This window comes from Vigna unguiculata, chromosome 8 (assembly GCF_004118075.2).
Source record: "Vigna unguiculata cultivar IT97K-499-35 chromosome 8, ASM411807v1, whole genome shotgun sequence".
Classification (NCBI taxonomy): Eukaryota; Viridiplantae; Streptophyta; class Magnoliopsida; order Fabales; family Fabaceae; genus Vigna; species Vigna unguiculata.
The window spans coordinates 32,776,709-32,793,772 of record NC_040286.1 but is presented as its reverse complement, the minus strand read 5'-3'; the positions used below and the strand labels follow the sequence as shown (position 1 = coordinate 32,793,772).

Sequence of the window (17,064 nt, the reverse complement as noted above, 5' to 3'; positions counted from 1 at the left end):
TTTTATATAATAAAATTATATAAAAGATTTTATATGATTATATGATATATAGTACGCTATTAATTATAATTCCCTAGTAGGACTTTGTTTCCCTTTCGAATTTTAATTTTTCTTTAACTGTAATCATTTGAGTTTGGAAAAATACCCTTCATTCTATTGAAACAAGTTTCAAGGTTTGAATATTGTAGTTTCCTTAATAATTATATGAAAACTACGAGATATATACCCAGTCATAAAAATTATAAAAAAGTCTGTAACATGGTTTTGGATTTATTATACAGTAATTTCTTTTTCAAATGTATCAAGAAAGATTCTCATGAAACCAAAATTAGAAATATTACATTCTCATATATTTGATATATAAGTTTTACAAGTATATATTCCATGAAATCATTAATTGCCTAGAATATAAACTACTTGTATTTTTCTTAGTTCTTGTTCTTATAGTAAAAGATAGGAATATTATACTTTTAAGATGGTGGAAATTATTTCCATTTGTTCATTCTTTGACATGATTTCTTCTCTTACTAAACGTCAATAACCAAAACATATTCATGAAAATAATTTTTCTAAACATAGATTCTTTGAGAATGTGATTTCAAAAACAATTTTATATGCTTTGAATTAAAACATCCATTCTAAAAGACAAATCTTTATCAATTTACCAAACGATATAAGACTCGTGCCAATTTCAGAAAACCTTTACGACACAAAACATATATGCATTGACTATTATGATTTATATGTTTTTTCTGGAAAAAAAAAATTGAAAAGCAAGCAGCTAAAAAGTTTGAGAAAACGAAAAAAAAAATAAAAATGAAGAAATGTGTGAGGGACATGAAAAATAGACAGGGGTAAGTGAGAAGACAGTTTCACGTGAAGATTTTGATAAAGTTGAAGTGGTTGATTTTACCGTTTGCACGATAAAGGAAGACAACAAACTTAGTCCTCAAACTTTACGAATGATAGGAACATTTGAGAAGCATGTACGATGAGGGTGTTTGTTAGAGAAAATGAATTAAACTTTTTTAGAGGCCTATTAGTAGCCATGATCATGTGGAGAAGATTTAGATGAGATATAAAGAAAGAAAAGAAAAGATATGAAAAGGATCTAGCCAGCTAAAATACCCGCTTAATGTGCCTATCCATGTGCTTTTTTACTAGATTCCATTGCAAGCAAACAAATGCTTCTCTTTTGGGTGCCCATTAAAATCGCACAAAAACCATTTCATTTTATTTATTTATTTTGATGCAATAAATAAACTTACTAGAAATGGAACATGAAATCAAATACTTTTTTATAATGTAGTTTATTGATGTAATGCGTTATATTAAGCATCTTTGACCAGTGTAGACAACTTGGATTTGCTGAAAATATGAACCCACTGTGCATATATTTAGTCTGTGTTAAGTCATATGTATGATCATTCATATCATTGATAAAGTATATTTAATCATGCGTACATATAATGTCATAATTTTTATAATGCAGACTTCTGAACCAAGTATTATTATAGTTTGCTGTGTGTGAGTGGGAACATGGATTGGACCACAAACTTTGATTTAGTTAAAGAGGAAAAGAAAAATTTAGAGAATAAAATTGCTTTTCTTTGCGAAGACAGGGAATAAATTTGTAATATATATTGCTAGCCAACTTGTAGAGAATTTCCAATAATGGATAGCTGACCCATTGTCGGGTAAATTTTCTTTCGGGGTGTCTGGATTGTTATGGAATGGGGTCTACATCTCAATAAATATCATAATTTCCTCAAAAAACATTTTCGGATTATTCTGCAAAATCTTCCTAAATATAATAATCAATTCATGGAAATTCTGAAATAAAAACAAACAATCATGGAAAGAGAGTTTTTGTTGTTAATATAAGCACTTGTTCTCTTTTGCTTTCAAACCCTCTCCCTCGCTTCAATCTTCAACCTTCAACCCTCAACCCTCAAACTCACACACACACACACCTTTCCATCATCCATTCACTTTCCTTCACCACAAAAGCTTCAGAAACAGAACGATTGAGTATACATATATATATATATATATATATATATATATATATATATATATATATATATATATATATATATATATATCAAACACACTGAAGAATCAACTCAGAAGGTGGAGTTTGGTTACTGTAATAATCCACTGCAACTGGAGGAGGCATCCAAAGGGATCGCATTGATCCCAAATCTCAGATTTATCAGTTTTTCCTTCTCTTCCTTGTTCAATATTTGGGATCATGCTATCCCTTTGGATTCCTCCTTTGGTGGCTTCTACTATTTCTCATGGTTTTGGTGGAAAATTTCTAATCACTGCATCACAAACCAGCACTGTTCTTGGCTTACAAACTGCATTCTGCATAAGAAAGACACTGATACAGTTCCCGAGTAAGTCCATGTTAATGCTCTCTCTCACTCACCAACCCAATTTCATTCACTTTTATTTTGCTTTTAACATATTTGACGATGTCATGTGATTTATCTAGTGGATCTCATCTTCTGTCACCGAACTTTGTTCCTGTATTGTTGTTTTCTTCTCTTTTTCTACTTCATTCAATATATATGAAGTTATCTTTTTTTTTCCAGAACCCAACACCCTTAAATTCAGCAAAACATAGGCTTAATGATTACCTTATTCATGCTTTCTGAGCATGGTTGAATAGATCCACTAATTCAGTCCCGGAGGGACTGGATCCCACCAAGGTAAATTATTCTTGAACCAGGTATATATATTATCTCATTATTAGGTCTTTCTGCTTTTCACCACACACACACACATATATATATATATATATATATATACGTACACTTATAAATATATAATTATATATTTTACAGAAGTAGTTTTCCGTGAATGTCAGTGTATATATATATATGCAGTACATTATTTCAGTCACTAGAATGAGGTCACCTTCCAAACATCTTACAAAATTACAACATGCAAGTTAACACATTTTTGCAGTTGATGTACTAAGATTTATGAGTTAAGTGCGCTATAGAATTTTTGGGTTTCATGTAAATCCACAGACTAAAAACAACTTTGAGCAAAGAATTAAGGGCATTTCCCAATATCTTTCATATCTGTGAGTAACTTTCATGATTTTAATCAGAAACTTTTTCTATGGGTTCAGAAATAAATGGCAGGAAAAAGGTAGTCTCTCTCCAATGTCACAGATGCGCATATTCTCCCTCTTAATTACAGATTGAGGATGCCACTGTTGGTAGATGAAAAATGTAATTAAGTACAATAGATAGCAAAAATGGAAGCAAACAAGCTAGTTAACCGGGTAGCTATTGAAATCCATCCGTATGAATAAAACAGTGGTGAGAATTAGGTATGCATTCTAATTAGTCGGCCAAAAGTAATTTCTACCCCATTTGGAAGGTTTTTGAATTTTGATCATTACCTATATTCAACAAATCAATTTCACCTTTTGATAAAGCAACTTTTGCCCCAGCTGAACATGGTCATTTTATGCACAAAAAGCTAACTGGGCAAACTTGGCACTCACAGTCATAGTTCACTGACCACACTCGAGTTGTCATATGTTGACATGAATTTGGATTTTGTGTTTGGTTTTCTTCTTCTCTGTTGCCATATGAGTGCTGGAACAGGCTTAATTTGTGTCTCACACAGTAACAGGAACTATGATATAGCCTTATAGTATTAAATTAGCTTTCTGTGAAAAAATGAAAACAGTGCAGGAAAACCCCACTGAAATCTTGGTAAAGTAGAGCTGAATATAAAACTACAGCATATGAGAGTGTAAAACTAGTGAGGTTGAGTGAATCGCACTCCAAAAAACACATGCTTTTATGAACTTTAATTAGAATCCAAGGCAGTGAGAGTTGTTATTGAGGCAATTCTGCATATTGCTTTGAGACTCACACTGAGTGTTCCATAGGAAATGGAATCATACACGTGCCAACATTGCAACATCTTTAAAATGGTATTTTATTTTGATGGTTTTACGTGGTTAGAGGTTATTCTTAGCACATGAGTTTGTAAATTTTAGCCCACACTTTGGTGAGGATCGCTTTTATCACATGGTTGGAACCCCTAGCTACCCTCTCTCCTGTTAAAGAATGAGCTGTTAAATCTCTTTATCAATTTTGCTGAAAGGACAAAAGATTAATTCTACACTAAACTATTAATGTAGGAGAGGGCCACTAAGGAACACAGTACACACACTTCTGAAAGATGGCCCTTTTGTTTCACTGTCTATTCTGTCTATTTCTTCTAAACAACAATGCTATTTACTAATATATTTTTTTCAATTTCACAAATAATATAGTTTTGCCAGCTTTAAAATATACGGTTAAACTGCGTAGACTATTTTACTGAGAATTTCCCTCTGTCCTCATCAATTTGATTGTCATGCATGGTACGTAATACTTTTTCCTTTAATTGTAAGCTATCTGCCAGAGAAAAGTACCAGATCATATAGATAATCACGTTTTGCTGTTGCTAACCATTGTATTGAGAATACTAAACAGAAATTTTAACTACAAATCTATATGCTGACGTGAGAAGTTGGTTAATTTATCATTAAAAAGTCTAACCTCGATCAGAGATAAGATCAAACGTAAAAGAATACACTATAAATTTTACGTCGACTAAACAAAACATATGTACATACAGATTTTACCTTACAAACCGATTTTGTAAGATTAAGTTAAATTTGTAAGATTAAGTTAAACTTAAATTTTAATTTATTTCTGAAGTGATAATGGTGAAGAAGTGTGAGTGTAATGTAGGAGCAAGAATATATGTGGGATGAATTTTGTAAGATGGAGGGGTGGGTGGGGTTAAATTTTGCAAGGAAAAGACGTTGAAATGAAATTGAAGGGGAAATGGGGTCCTAGGTGAAGTAGAATTTTTGGACAAAAGAGTGTACAAATTGTCTACAAGTGTGAGTATGTAGTTGCCATGTCCCCTTCTTGCACTACACAGGATTTATGAAGAAGACATGATGTGCGAAAATAAATAAACAAACAAAAATGTGAATATTTTTGTTGAATAATTTTACGTAGAGTGTTAAGTGTTGAAGTTAAGTTGGGTGGGTGTGCGTGGCAGGGATAGTGGCCCCGTAAGGTCCTTCTCATGTCTCCAAATTTAAACCCTTTCCTCAATTTTTTTTCTCTCATTTTTTTCTAACTCTTATCTTCCAACCATCAATTTCGGATCTTACCAATTTTTTTCATCTCTCAATTTATATAACACAATTTATAATTTTATTTCTAATCGAGATTTTCAACCGTGACGAATAAAGAAATCTTTGAGGTATGTTCTAATTAAAATATAATCTCTCAATTTAGGTGAAATAGGAAAGGTAATGCATCAATTTACCATTCATTTTACATTTTCTTAAGACAAATATTTTATAACATAAAATAGTTTTATATTTGGAAAACATATATGATAAAATAGTAAATACTTGAGTTAACTAATATTACTCAGACTTGAAAGTCGAATTCGAGTTTTTTTACCTGTTCATGAACTTTTAAAGACGAGAATTTACCATCCTATGCATTACTTGCAGAAGTTCAGAAATAAAAAAATATATATTGACATAATAATTTTTTTATTATGAATTTGATATATTTTTCTCGTTTTAATTATGGCGCATGGGATTGAGAATTTAATTTCGATATTGTACATGAACTGTGAAATAAAACAAAATATGTATTGGTTGGTAGTAGTGTAGTGGGGAACAACTAATGCACGATTGAATGAAATGGTTGGTTTCACAACCCCACCAAGAATAAAGTGTCTCATAAAATTTTATGTTGTTTATTTTTAGTTTTATTTCTCTATGATTTTGTAGACGAATTTATTAGGTTTTTTTTTTTTTTTGTATTCATTTATGTTGTATAATATGGTGTTGATTATTATCAACTCATAATAATCCGATAAATGTCGCTAATTAATTTTATTCAGGAGAAAATCAACATTCAAATAAATCACAAAAAGAAACGAGATACATTATCACTTGTTTGAAGTTTTCTTTTCAATAAAATGAAAAAAAAAAAGGAGCGAGAATAATAAGGTGTTAGTACAAAAAATGAAACATTTTAAAACAGCCATCTGCATCTGTACTACATGACAGAGTGCATTACATTCACAATTAATGTCCAACAAATTAATTAAATATGCTGGCTCACAAAATTTAATCTCTTACGATTTTGCTTTTAATGTTTGGGGTGTTTTCGCTCAATAACAAGGCTATTTTGGGTTTTCTTTCTGCACCTACTCTTTTTCCTTTTGCACCCCATAGAGGTTATGAAATGACAAACTTATCCTTGCTTTCTTCTCCTGTGCTTAGTCTTGTACCAGTGGGAGCGAACCTCTTCATCTCCGTTGTCACCACCAGAAAGGAGAAAAAGAAGAAAAGCATGGGGAAGAAGAAGAACAAGAAACGTGGGGTGGGTAGGGATGAAAGAACAAAGGGGAAAGGGAAAGAAAAAGAAGAAAAATGGGAGCAAGGAGAAGAAGAATGGGAAAGGAAAGAAAAAACATAGGATGGGGGAAGTAGGAAATATCTTTCCCAATATCTATTTTCGAAAGTTTTATTTTTTAAATTATATTCTGAAATATATTTTTTGAATTCGAAAATATATTTTAAAAAATGCATTTCGCAATATTCACTTTTTTATGATAATAAAAAATAATGGAATTGTAATTATAAAAATAAATGTTTTTGGTCTTTTCATTTTCGGTCAATTTTGTAATTAGTTTATTTCGAAATTTTAGACTAATTTAGTTCTTCATCTTTCTAAATACGTGAATTTATTCTTTAATCAAATTTTGTTAGGTTTATTTGATCTTTCGTACGCATTTTAGAATTGTATTTAAGTTATTTAGATTGTTTGACACATTTTTATTTTTGTTATAATATTAAGTCAAATACTATTATGAAATATACTTGAAATGTCAAATAAACTTAACAAAATTTAATTAAAATTACGAAATCTACGTATTTCGAGAGATAAATGACTAAACTAGTTCAAAATTTCAAAATGAACTAATTCTAAAATTTAATGAAAATTAAGGGACTAAAGACATATTTAACTCTAAAAATAAATAAAATAAATATAAATATTTTTTATAATTTTATTATACATATTCTATTTATTTACTTTTTAAGTAGTTTTTTATCATAGATAATTATTTAGTTTAAAAAATAGTTAAATTTTAAAAAAATGTTAAAAAAAAGGTTAAATTTAAAAAAAAAAAAAATTAGAGGCGACAGTATAAGTTGATTCGACCGTTGAGGCCTGTTCTACACTATGTTCACAAAATGCAGACTGAATTGGTCCGCCGAGTGTGCAAAAACAGGTTGAAAGTTGTGGCTCACCCTACATTTGTTATGGCTAGCGAGGTGGTCCACATTTTTGCTTTATCATAAATTTAAAAAATTATAAATTTTAAAAAAATTCTATTGCATCATGCATTTAATTGTGGTCAAAATTTAATAGTTATTCTATCTGCTGCACCATAAATCAAATGGTCCAATTTAAAAGTTGTTCTATCTACCAAATCAAATGGTAATATGTTTTCAAATTGAACTTTACAGATTTTAGTAAAAAAAACAACCTATTCATTTTATACTAATGTCATTTATTTTTAAAAAAATAACACCTATTAATTAAGTTTTCATTTAGAAAAAAATTTAGGAAAAATTTAACGTGAGTCAGTTCATTTAATCTTGTTACAGGTCTGAACAGACCAAAAGTTATATGAGTGGAACTAATACATGCTAACGAATTTAAGATTTAGATCCACCTTGTATTATTTACAACGGACTAACTCCTACATTGTCACCCTAAAAGAAGAGTTAGTTAAATCATAGAATTAGTATAAAATTATTTTAATTTAAAATAATTATTATTTATTAAAAGGTAAAATTGAAAAAAAAATTGCACACCAAAATAATGAATCCCTTTATATAAAAGTACAGATATCAAATTATACATTTTAAAAAGTATTTTTTATTTTAAAATATATTTCAGATTACACGATTTAAAATTAATTTTTTTAATTTATTCTAAATTCTACCATCCGAAAAATATTTCCAGATTTTGAAATACATTTCAAAATATGTTTTTTAAATGCATTATGAATGTATATTTCTAAATTTGAAAATAACTTTTGAATTATATAATCCAAAATATATTTATAAGATGAGGTGTATGAGTAACTTTTACGTTTTATTATAATTTTAATAAAGGATAATTTGAGATTTACAACTTTTATGGGATGGAGCAGAAGAAAAGGGAGTGCAAGAAGAAATAGTCGCTATGCTACCATTGTAAATGGGCTCATAAAAGGCTCTATAAGTAGGGATGGCCCAACTATATAAACCTCTAATACAAGTTTTTGCCACATAATTAAACAAGGTTTCATTGTTTAGGAACACAACCAAAAGTTTCCACAAGAGAAACCTGATTCCACCATTAACATAAGCTTGTCAAGTTTGTTTTTAAATATATATAAAGCTTATTTTTCATTATTCATTTTCATGTTCTAGTTTAATTCACTTATTTAGTAATACATTTTTCATTCATTTCTCCTTTTTTTTTTTCACTTTTTCACTATCTACTATAAAGAGAAGGACATTATATAGAAAGAAATGGGTTGGTTGGACTTGATTTGGGAATGGTGAGCCCAATGGCAGATTTTTCTATTTAGGTTAGAGCTCACTTTTTGACCCATCTAATAACCCGAATGCAAATTTTAGCTGGGTTTCTATAGAAAGAGGAGTAAACTTAAATTTTATTTTATTTTTTAATAAAATCACGGGAAACTCTTACAATATTATATTGAAAAGCATTGGTTAAAAAAGAATACTAAAGTCCCTCCAATCTGAAAAATTTGTGCTGAATTGTGTCTGGTGATTTTATAGGGTTTGGTGGTAAAGTAGCTGAATGTGTAAGGTTGATGTAGCCATCAAGACCTGCACTGTTTGCTACTTTGCTTGGATGCATTGAGGTTTTCTTTTTTCCTTTTTATGTCTTCTTTTTCAGCTGTGGATACCAGTTCTGTCTCATAATGCAAACAGACAATGGATGCTAAAACCTATGTCTTGGAATATGGTATTTGCTTCCTCTATGATTGAGTTTAACAAAATTACATGGTAAAATATAAAGCGAAGAATTATTATTCCCAAAAATTATTTAAACTTTTATCTCTTTATTTTCCTACTAAATTTCTTACAGAATCTGCACTTGCAGATATTTTTTATATTCAGCATGGCATATCAATCATCTTTATCACCGAATATTATCACATGTTGTTGCTTCTGCCACTTTAAGCATGCGGCAGTAGAAACATGGAAACTACTTCTGATTTTCATATTTCTTGAAGTTAAGAGAATGAGAAAAACCATAAACATAAAAGACAAGAGGAAGAAAGAGAAAAGTGAAAGCGGTGAATGGCAAAGAGGACAAAGAATTTTGTGCTTTTCACAGTTTGATCTGATGATGGCAGCGCCAAAAGAAAGAGCTTTTTTAGGTGTCTTCTCTCTATCTGTCAATCATAACCTCTCACTCTTCAAAAATTCATTCTCTTCTCTTTTCGTTTTCCTTTCCCTTTTCCTTCTTTCGTGCATTCTCTCCTCAGTTGAACTCATGATTTGCAGCCACAGTGAAAAACCACACTGGTTTCTCACCATACTTCACAAGGGAAAAAGAAACATGGGCCCCACTTATCCCACAGCTCATCACACCATGTCACTTCACCGTGAGTGACCCGTGTTCAACAATCTCTCTTTGTTTTAAGGTTTCTTTTGCTTGTTATAATGGTAACGACATGGTATAGACACAGAAAATAATAATAATAATAATCAGACATGTTAAAAACTGTGTATGCTTTGGGTCTTTGTGTTGAGAGGGAGACACTGTTAGATTTCCAAGACCCCTCTTTTTTTACACACAAACAAACAAAACAATAGGGAATTTTTATTTTTTTGCTATATTTCTCCCATCAGATCACTGCATAATCATAATGCTGTTTCTCTCATATCATCTCTTCTGATCCATTTTTCTCTCTCTCTCTCTCTCTCAAAGGTCCTCCTGTGTCAGGGTCTCAGAAGAGAGAGATCAAATACCTTGCACACAAGTCACACAACTCGTGCTGGGCTTCAGAAAGACTGAAACTTTGTCCCTAAAAACTTGTGGGTATTAATGATCTTTGCCTCACTGGGTCATTACATGAAGATTCTCAACTTGGGTGCTCAAAATGTTGGTCACTACTGAAGACAAGTCTCATGTTGTTGTCGTTGACATAGACAGTAATGGCTGTTGTCAACGGAGCTCCGCCGCCGACGAGGGGTGTTCTGACGCCGCCGACCGGTCGCATGAGGAGCAAAGGTCTTCCCATGATCCTGGCACTGAGATAGTGGGAGTGTGTGAGAAGGAGAGAGGATCCTCTGCTTCAGAGTGTTCGGTGGAGGTGGATCTGGAAGAGGGTTCAGTCCCTGAAGTTAAGGTGCATTTGGATAATGTGGAGAGGGATTGTAGGATTTGCCATCTCAGTATGGATATGACCAACCATGAATCTGGAACTCCCATTGAGCTGGGATGCTCTTGCAAGGATGATTTGGCTGCTGCTCACAAGCAGTGTGCAGAGGCTTGGTTCAAGATCAAGGGCAACAAGTAAGTACACTTTTATGGCTTTGAAATGGCTTGGTTCCTGGCAAAGTATTGTGAAATTCTAAGATTGATCAACACTCCACTTTTAAGTTCTTGGTGTTTTTCTTTTGGAGTGAAGTTATGAACAAGGTATCTGGTGGTCTTGCTTTAGTTTGAGATATGGATAATCTATTTTTTTTCCCCAAATCTGGTGCTTTGAGTTGACTTCTCTGTTTTTGTTGCTTACTTGCCCTATAGAAATTTAGCATATGCTTATGATACCAAGAGGATTTGGGATAATAATGCAGGTTCTTCTTTTGCTGTAAGAAGGTCCTTGTGTGAGCTAAATTAGGCCACATTGTTCACAAAATGGTTTAGGTAAAGATTAAATGCTTAAAGAAAAATGTTGGTTGAGGAGATGAAAATATCATATTATGCAGGTTGGACTGTTCAAGCATGATTGATTTGCTTCTGTACCTCTGTGTCCAGTTGATTGTGAACGAATTGAATTTCAAAAGTATGTTCGATGAGAGAGTGAGGTTTTGGAGGAAAACAAACAATGAATTTTCGTTTTAAATAAATATTTTCCAATTTTGGTAATTTTGAAATAAATAACTGTTATGATATCATAACCTTTTGTTTATTTGAATGAACAATATAGAACTTTTGATTAAAAAACAACAAAATTTTTAAACCTCACTTGTTGAAGTTTTGAAAGCTTTATTTTTTGAAAAACTAAACTTGCCTTCAATGCTTTGTTATTTTTAATGAGACAGCATGTATGGTCCATAAGCAAAAGTTGATGTGATATGAGAAATTTCTTGTAAAAGAAGGATTTTGTGAAAACAGTACATTTATGGAGGTGGGTGTGGTTTCCCAATCAATAAAGATGTAAGGTAATTAATGTTAACCTCAAGGGAGATTAGTATAACCGTCCCTTTATTTATTGATTCCTTTTTCTTTCTTTAAAAGAAATCATGAACAAGTGTATTATTCAAGAGGACTTTCGTGACCCATTGACACCTGAATTTCATGAATTAATAATCACCTATTCTTGACAGGATCCTGTAATTTTCAATAGAATGAGTGAAGAGTGGGTATATATGATGCAGAAACAGTTGAGGTTAATTTCAGTTTGAAGTTTGGAATGTAATTCTGTGAATTGCAAATAAAGAATTTCAATAAACTAAACAAAGAAGAAGAAAATTGTTGCTCTTGTTTATCCTTCATTTAAACTGCTGCAAGTGTAAAACTTGCTTCTATCATATTATGGGAACATGATATCAAAACTTCCATACTTCTATAGACTTTGTAAGTTGTACTAAGTATTGATCTGTATGATTAACAGAACATGTGAGATCTGTGGATCAATTGCACACAATGTAGCTGGAGCTATTGAAATTCAAATGACAGAACAATGGAATGAGGGAAATGATAGTTCCGCGGCAGCAGCATCTGGAGCAGCAGCACCCACAGAAACTCGAAATTTCTGGCAGGGTCATCGTTTTTTGAATTTCCTGCTAGCATGTATGGTGTTTGCCTTTGTCATATCCTGGCTCTTTCACTTTAATGTACCCTCTTGAATTGAGGATGAAGCAGGTTAAGATGATGGGGGGTTATTAGACCCTCTTCAATTCCTCTTAACACAGGTATCAAACTCAATACCTGTGTCTGCATACTTCCTTGTAACTCTCTTTCTTTCCATATGTTTATACACGTTTATTTTTACTTTTATTTTGCTGCATTGTAGTTGAAAGTATCACATTGATTAGAGATAAAGTTAATTTATAATATATAAGTGAATGCAAACTTTATTTTACAAATTGGTTTTGGTTTGATTTGTTTGGGTTAAATATATTTTTGGTTACTCAAGTTTCAGTGAATTTTGGAATTAGTCCATTTTCGAAACTTTATATCAATTTAGTCATTCATTTTAAAAAATGTGTGAATTTAATCTTTTTTATCAAATTTTGTTAAATTTAATTGACATTTTAAACCTATTTTATGATAATATTTGAGTTAACATTGAAGCGAAAATGGGTCAAACGGTGTAAGTAATTCAAATACTATCAAGAAATGCGCTTGAAACATCAGATAAACTTAATAAAATTTAATTAAAAGGACTAAATTCACGTATTTTAAAAGATAAAGGATTAAATTGTTAAAAAAATTTAGAGATGGACTAATTCTAAATTTCACTTAAACTTAAGAGACCAAAAATATATTTAACCAGTTTGTTTTATGGTTAGAACAAATAATATTTTTCCATTTTTTTTTAAATGGGCGTTTTTCTTTTCCTGATTATACTCTAACATTAAATCAAACTGTTCCTATATTGAACTACTATGGTCAGTCTAAAGATAGAAAGTTTGAGTTTGCTTTAACATCAAACAATTATTTTTTTTCTTATTATTTAGGGAAAAAAAATTAAAACAACAATAGATAATGAATGAGAGTAGTGTTTTAAGATCTTGGTCATTTCTTAAAAGTACACTTTCCTTACCATGCACCAAATTGCTTATATGCAACTAAAGTAAATTCAACCAAATTTAGATTATAGTAGGGACAAGAATTGTTCCTTAGCCCGAATGAAAAAATTGTGCATTAATAATTATGTTTAGCATTGATAAAGACTTAGAAAGAAGGGAAAATAGATTTTGATTGAGACTTTATCCTCCAAGATTCGTACAATGATTTTATTCTCATCTTAATTAGTAGGACTAAGAAAGGAACATTGGTGAACAATGAATTTTTAAAAGGTGAGATTCGATCTAGTGAATCGAAAATTTTATTCCAAAAATAGTGTATAATGATGTCTTGAATGATTGTTGCATTAATATTGTATCCTAATCATTTCATGATATAATGCTTTATTTTCTCTAGTGCTCCAAATATCATTATAAAGTTTTTTAACATATTCAACATAAGTATTGTTTTAATATTAATTTAAATATGTTCCTAATCCTAACAAAAATATTTTAGCTTTAAATTTCTGACATTTTTAACCTTTACTTTTTTACTTTTTATTATTAAGTGTCGTTAGTTTACTCCCAAAAATAAGAATGTTAATAGTGTAATTAAAGTAATAAATATTATTTCAGATCAAAATTATTATATTTTTAACCACATAATTTAATTAAGTATTATGCTTACAAATATTATATATATATATATATATATATATATAATTTACTTTTGACGTGTTTTTATTTAAAATAATAATAATTTATGTATAACTTATGATTTATTTTCTATATATTAATTTTGTATCCCAACATTGAATCATAATAATATAATTGTTAGCATATAATTAATTAAGATCTTATCTCTACACATAAAAGTAATAATAATAATGATTTTGATTTTGTCCAATAACTAATGGGTTGAGAGCTATGATGCACCGATACTTCAATTTGGGTCACGTATCCGTATCCGACACGTATGGTGTCCGATCCTTTATGATATTTTAACCATACTTATCAATAAAGTATCTACTTTATAAGGTCGTAATGCACTACAATAAAATTCAAAGAATAGTGAATAATTTTAGTGACAAAAAATAATTAGTCACTATATAGTAACCAAATTGACAATTAAAATAGTTCTAAAAAATTATAATTAGTCTCTAAATTGATAATTAAAATAATTTCAATCATGAATTGATTTTTAAATTGGTCACTAACATTAGCTACTAGGTTTTGACTACTAAAATAATTGGTCTCTAATTATGAATTTTGGATTCACACATTAATAAACATATATTTATTATATTTGTAATAATTATTGTACATGTTTCATTATTCATATATCGTGTATCTATCACGTATCATATCCTATTATTTTGAAAATAAATGTATCGACATATTATATACGTATCGTATCATCGTATTTGTGCATCATAAGAGAGAATAATGTAAAGTATAATAAATTTTAACTTATAAATTAAGTGAAATTATTAGACATATTAAAATAAATACCTAATAAATTATTTAAAGCCTTTTTCTTTTGTCCCATCAAAGTTTCAATCTTCGAACTTCAAATTTATTAGGTTAATACAATTAAAATTAATGTAATTATATATTTAGATATTGTTCTTTTCTAAAATTTAATATTTTCGTCACAAGTTTAACGTTTTCATCACAGTTTTATCTTTCAAATATATTAATATAATTTATATAAACTAACATTTTCCTGTAAATAAAAACGTTAATTTTGAAAATATATTAAAAATATATTATTAAGTCTATTAATTTTTAGGATAACTAGTTTAAATAGTATACTTTTTTTATAAGTTGTTATTGGATAAAATTATAGCAATAATTGATAATAATAATAATAATAATAATAATAATAATAATAATAATAAAAAAGTCTTAAGGTTTTTGTTATCCTAAATACAGGAATTGTAAGTTTACACAAAAAAGGACAAAAAAAGGTGTGTAAAATGAGAAAGAAGTTAGGTTTAGAAGAAAAAACAAAAACATGAATGAGATGATAATAAAGGTTGAAGCAGAATAATTAGAATGCTATGATTAATGGTAATAAATTGGAAAGAAATTTGTTGAGTGGATGCACGAGTTGCTGCCGCTAACTCGCCGCGATCAACGCTCCTTCTTTTTTCACCTAAATCTTCCTTCATGTACACCTCTCAACTTCTTTTTTATTATTTTTTCTTTCATTATTCTATTATGTTATTTATTATGCTATTGGAAATTCCACCTGTACCCATATATGTGAATGTGCGAAAAAAAAAACATTTCATTCATAATATATGTATATGAGTTTTATATGTTATATATTTTAAAATAGCTTAATTACTAAATGTTACTTTAGTCATAACATTTACAAATATATTAGAAATAGAGTTTAGTATAATATTATATTTGTTTCGTGCTACTTTATAATTTTTTACCGATGTTTTTTGGATTAGGATTTTGGTAAGTAATGATGTGACAATATTATGATCATTAGGTGGGATGTTAATAAAATTTATAGTTATATGTAATTTTTTTAGTATAAATTATATTCTTTTAACAATTATTTTGATAAATTTTAATTTATCAATTTTAGGAGGGTATTTTTTTCCGTGTCTGAAAGGTTAGTGATGTGTAGGTAGACTTATCTTGACATAAAATATACGTATCTATCCTGACTTATTTCTAGAATAGATCCCTTTTTATTGACTATCTAATAAGTTAATAAGTGTGTTGAGAAGGTTTGAATTTAAAATATATATATATATATATATATATATATATATATATATATATATAAATAAATAAATAAATAAATAAAGGAAGATTAAAATTAAGCTAAAAATAGATTTGACCCCGCACAATTAAAATAGATTTTAATAATAAATAAATAAAGTAAATCACGAACACTATTTTAAATTTTTTGTTTTCAAGATACTAATTATTTATTTATTGGATTTTTTTTTGAATTTACTCGTTTTTGGAGTTTATTTATGCAATAAAAAAACACATACACCCATCATTTCCTCATATTAGACTATAGTTTTATTTTCATGTTTATAAGTTTATATTATTATTATTATTATTATTATTATTATTATTCTTTGTAAACTACTGTACAACACAACTTACATAATCATTAAAAAATATTAATAAAAAAATTAATACTAATTAATGTTTATAATTACAATAGAAATTAATTTTAAGATAAGTGATTTTTACTATGCTTAATTTACTTGTTGTTTAAATATATATATATATATATATATATATATATATATATATATATATATATATAAAATTACAATTAATATTCTATTTTAATTAATATAGTTCTATATTTATTTATTTAGATATTTATAGTAAATCTTTTACATGTGTATCAATTGTGAAATAATATCCTATGGTTAACTTTTACAAATATGATGAAATTTAAGTTTAATTTAATTTTAAAAAAATAGAAAAGAAAATTTATTTCTCTTTATGTAGTCTAATTTTGTTTTATTTATAATTAATATGATATTTTTGTGTCCCATATAATTAACCATGATGAAAAGCGAGAAAAATATAATGACAAATTTCATAGATCCAAATCTTAATAAAAATAAATTTTGAATATTATTAATACCATGTTAAAGAAAAATAAATAAAATAATACATTAACAAAAATGTGTCTTTTTTATAGAAAAATAGAATTGAAGTTTTAATTGCATTAGACGAAGGAGTTGCAAATAATCTAGAAAAATAGACAAGAAAAATGAATTAAAAAATATAGGTGGGACATCAATGTCTCAAGAAAGATTAATTGGGACAGTTTGGTCAGCTTTAGTATTGACAAATTATGCCTATGGTTCAAATCCTTGATTTGTTTGACCAGCTTCAGTATTAGTTAGTTGTGTCTTTTAAACACTAGTCAACTATTCAAAACTTCTATAGTCCGTCCA

General features: G+C 28.9%; 1 protein-coding gene across 2 annotated transcripts; it reads left to right on the top strand.

Moving 5' to 3' along the window:
• Window positions 1-9,403: 9,403 nt before the first annotated feature.
• On the top strand, window positions 9,404-12,469 carry LOC114193485. Of its 2 annotated transcripts, XM_028083311.1 has the most exons (3): window positions 9,404-9,756; window positions 10,083-10,670; window positions 11,995-12,469. In XM_028083311.1, exons 2-3 carry the CDS (start codon window positions 10,255-10,257, stop codon window positions 12,227-12,229), a joined length of 651 nt encoding a protein of 216 aa, XP_027939112.1. In that variant the 5' UTR covers window positions 9,404-9,756; window positions 10,083-10,254; the 3' UTR covers window positions 12,230-12,469. The 2 variants fall into 2 exon arrangements, with proteins under 2 accessions (XP_027939112.1, XP_027939111.1); XM_028083310.1 differs by lacking the exon at window positions 9,404-9,756 and having other exon boundaries at window positions 9,864-10,670.
• Window positions 12,470-17,064: the final 4,595 nt, after the last annotated feature.

Bases quoted from the DNA above. Each gene is read 5' to 3' on its own strand.
- LOC114193485 (XM_028083311.1), top strand. From the start codon at position 10,255: ATGTTGGTCACTACTGAAGACAAGTCTCATGTTGTTGTCGTTGACATA. The intron at 10,671-11,994 runs GTAAGTACACTT...TATGATTAACAG, and splicing joins TTCAAGATCAAGGGCAACAA to AACATGTGAGATCTGTGGAT.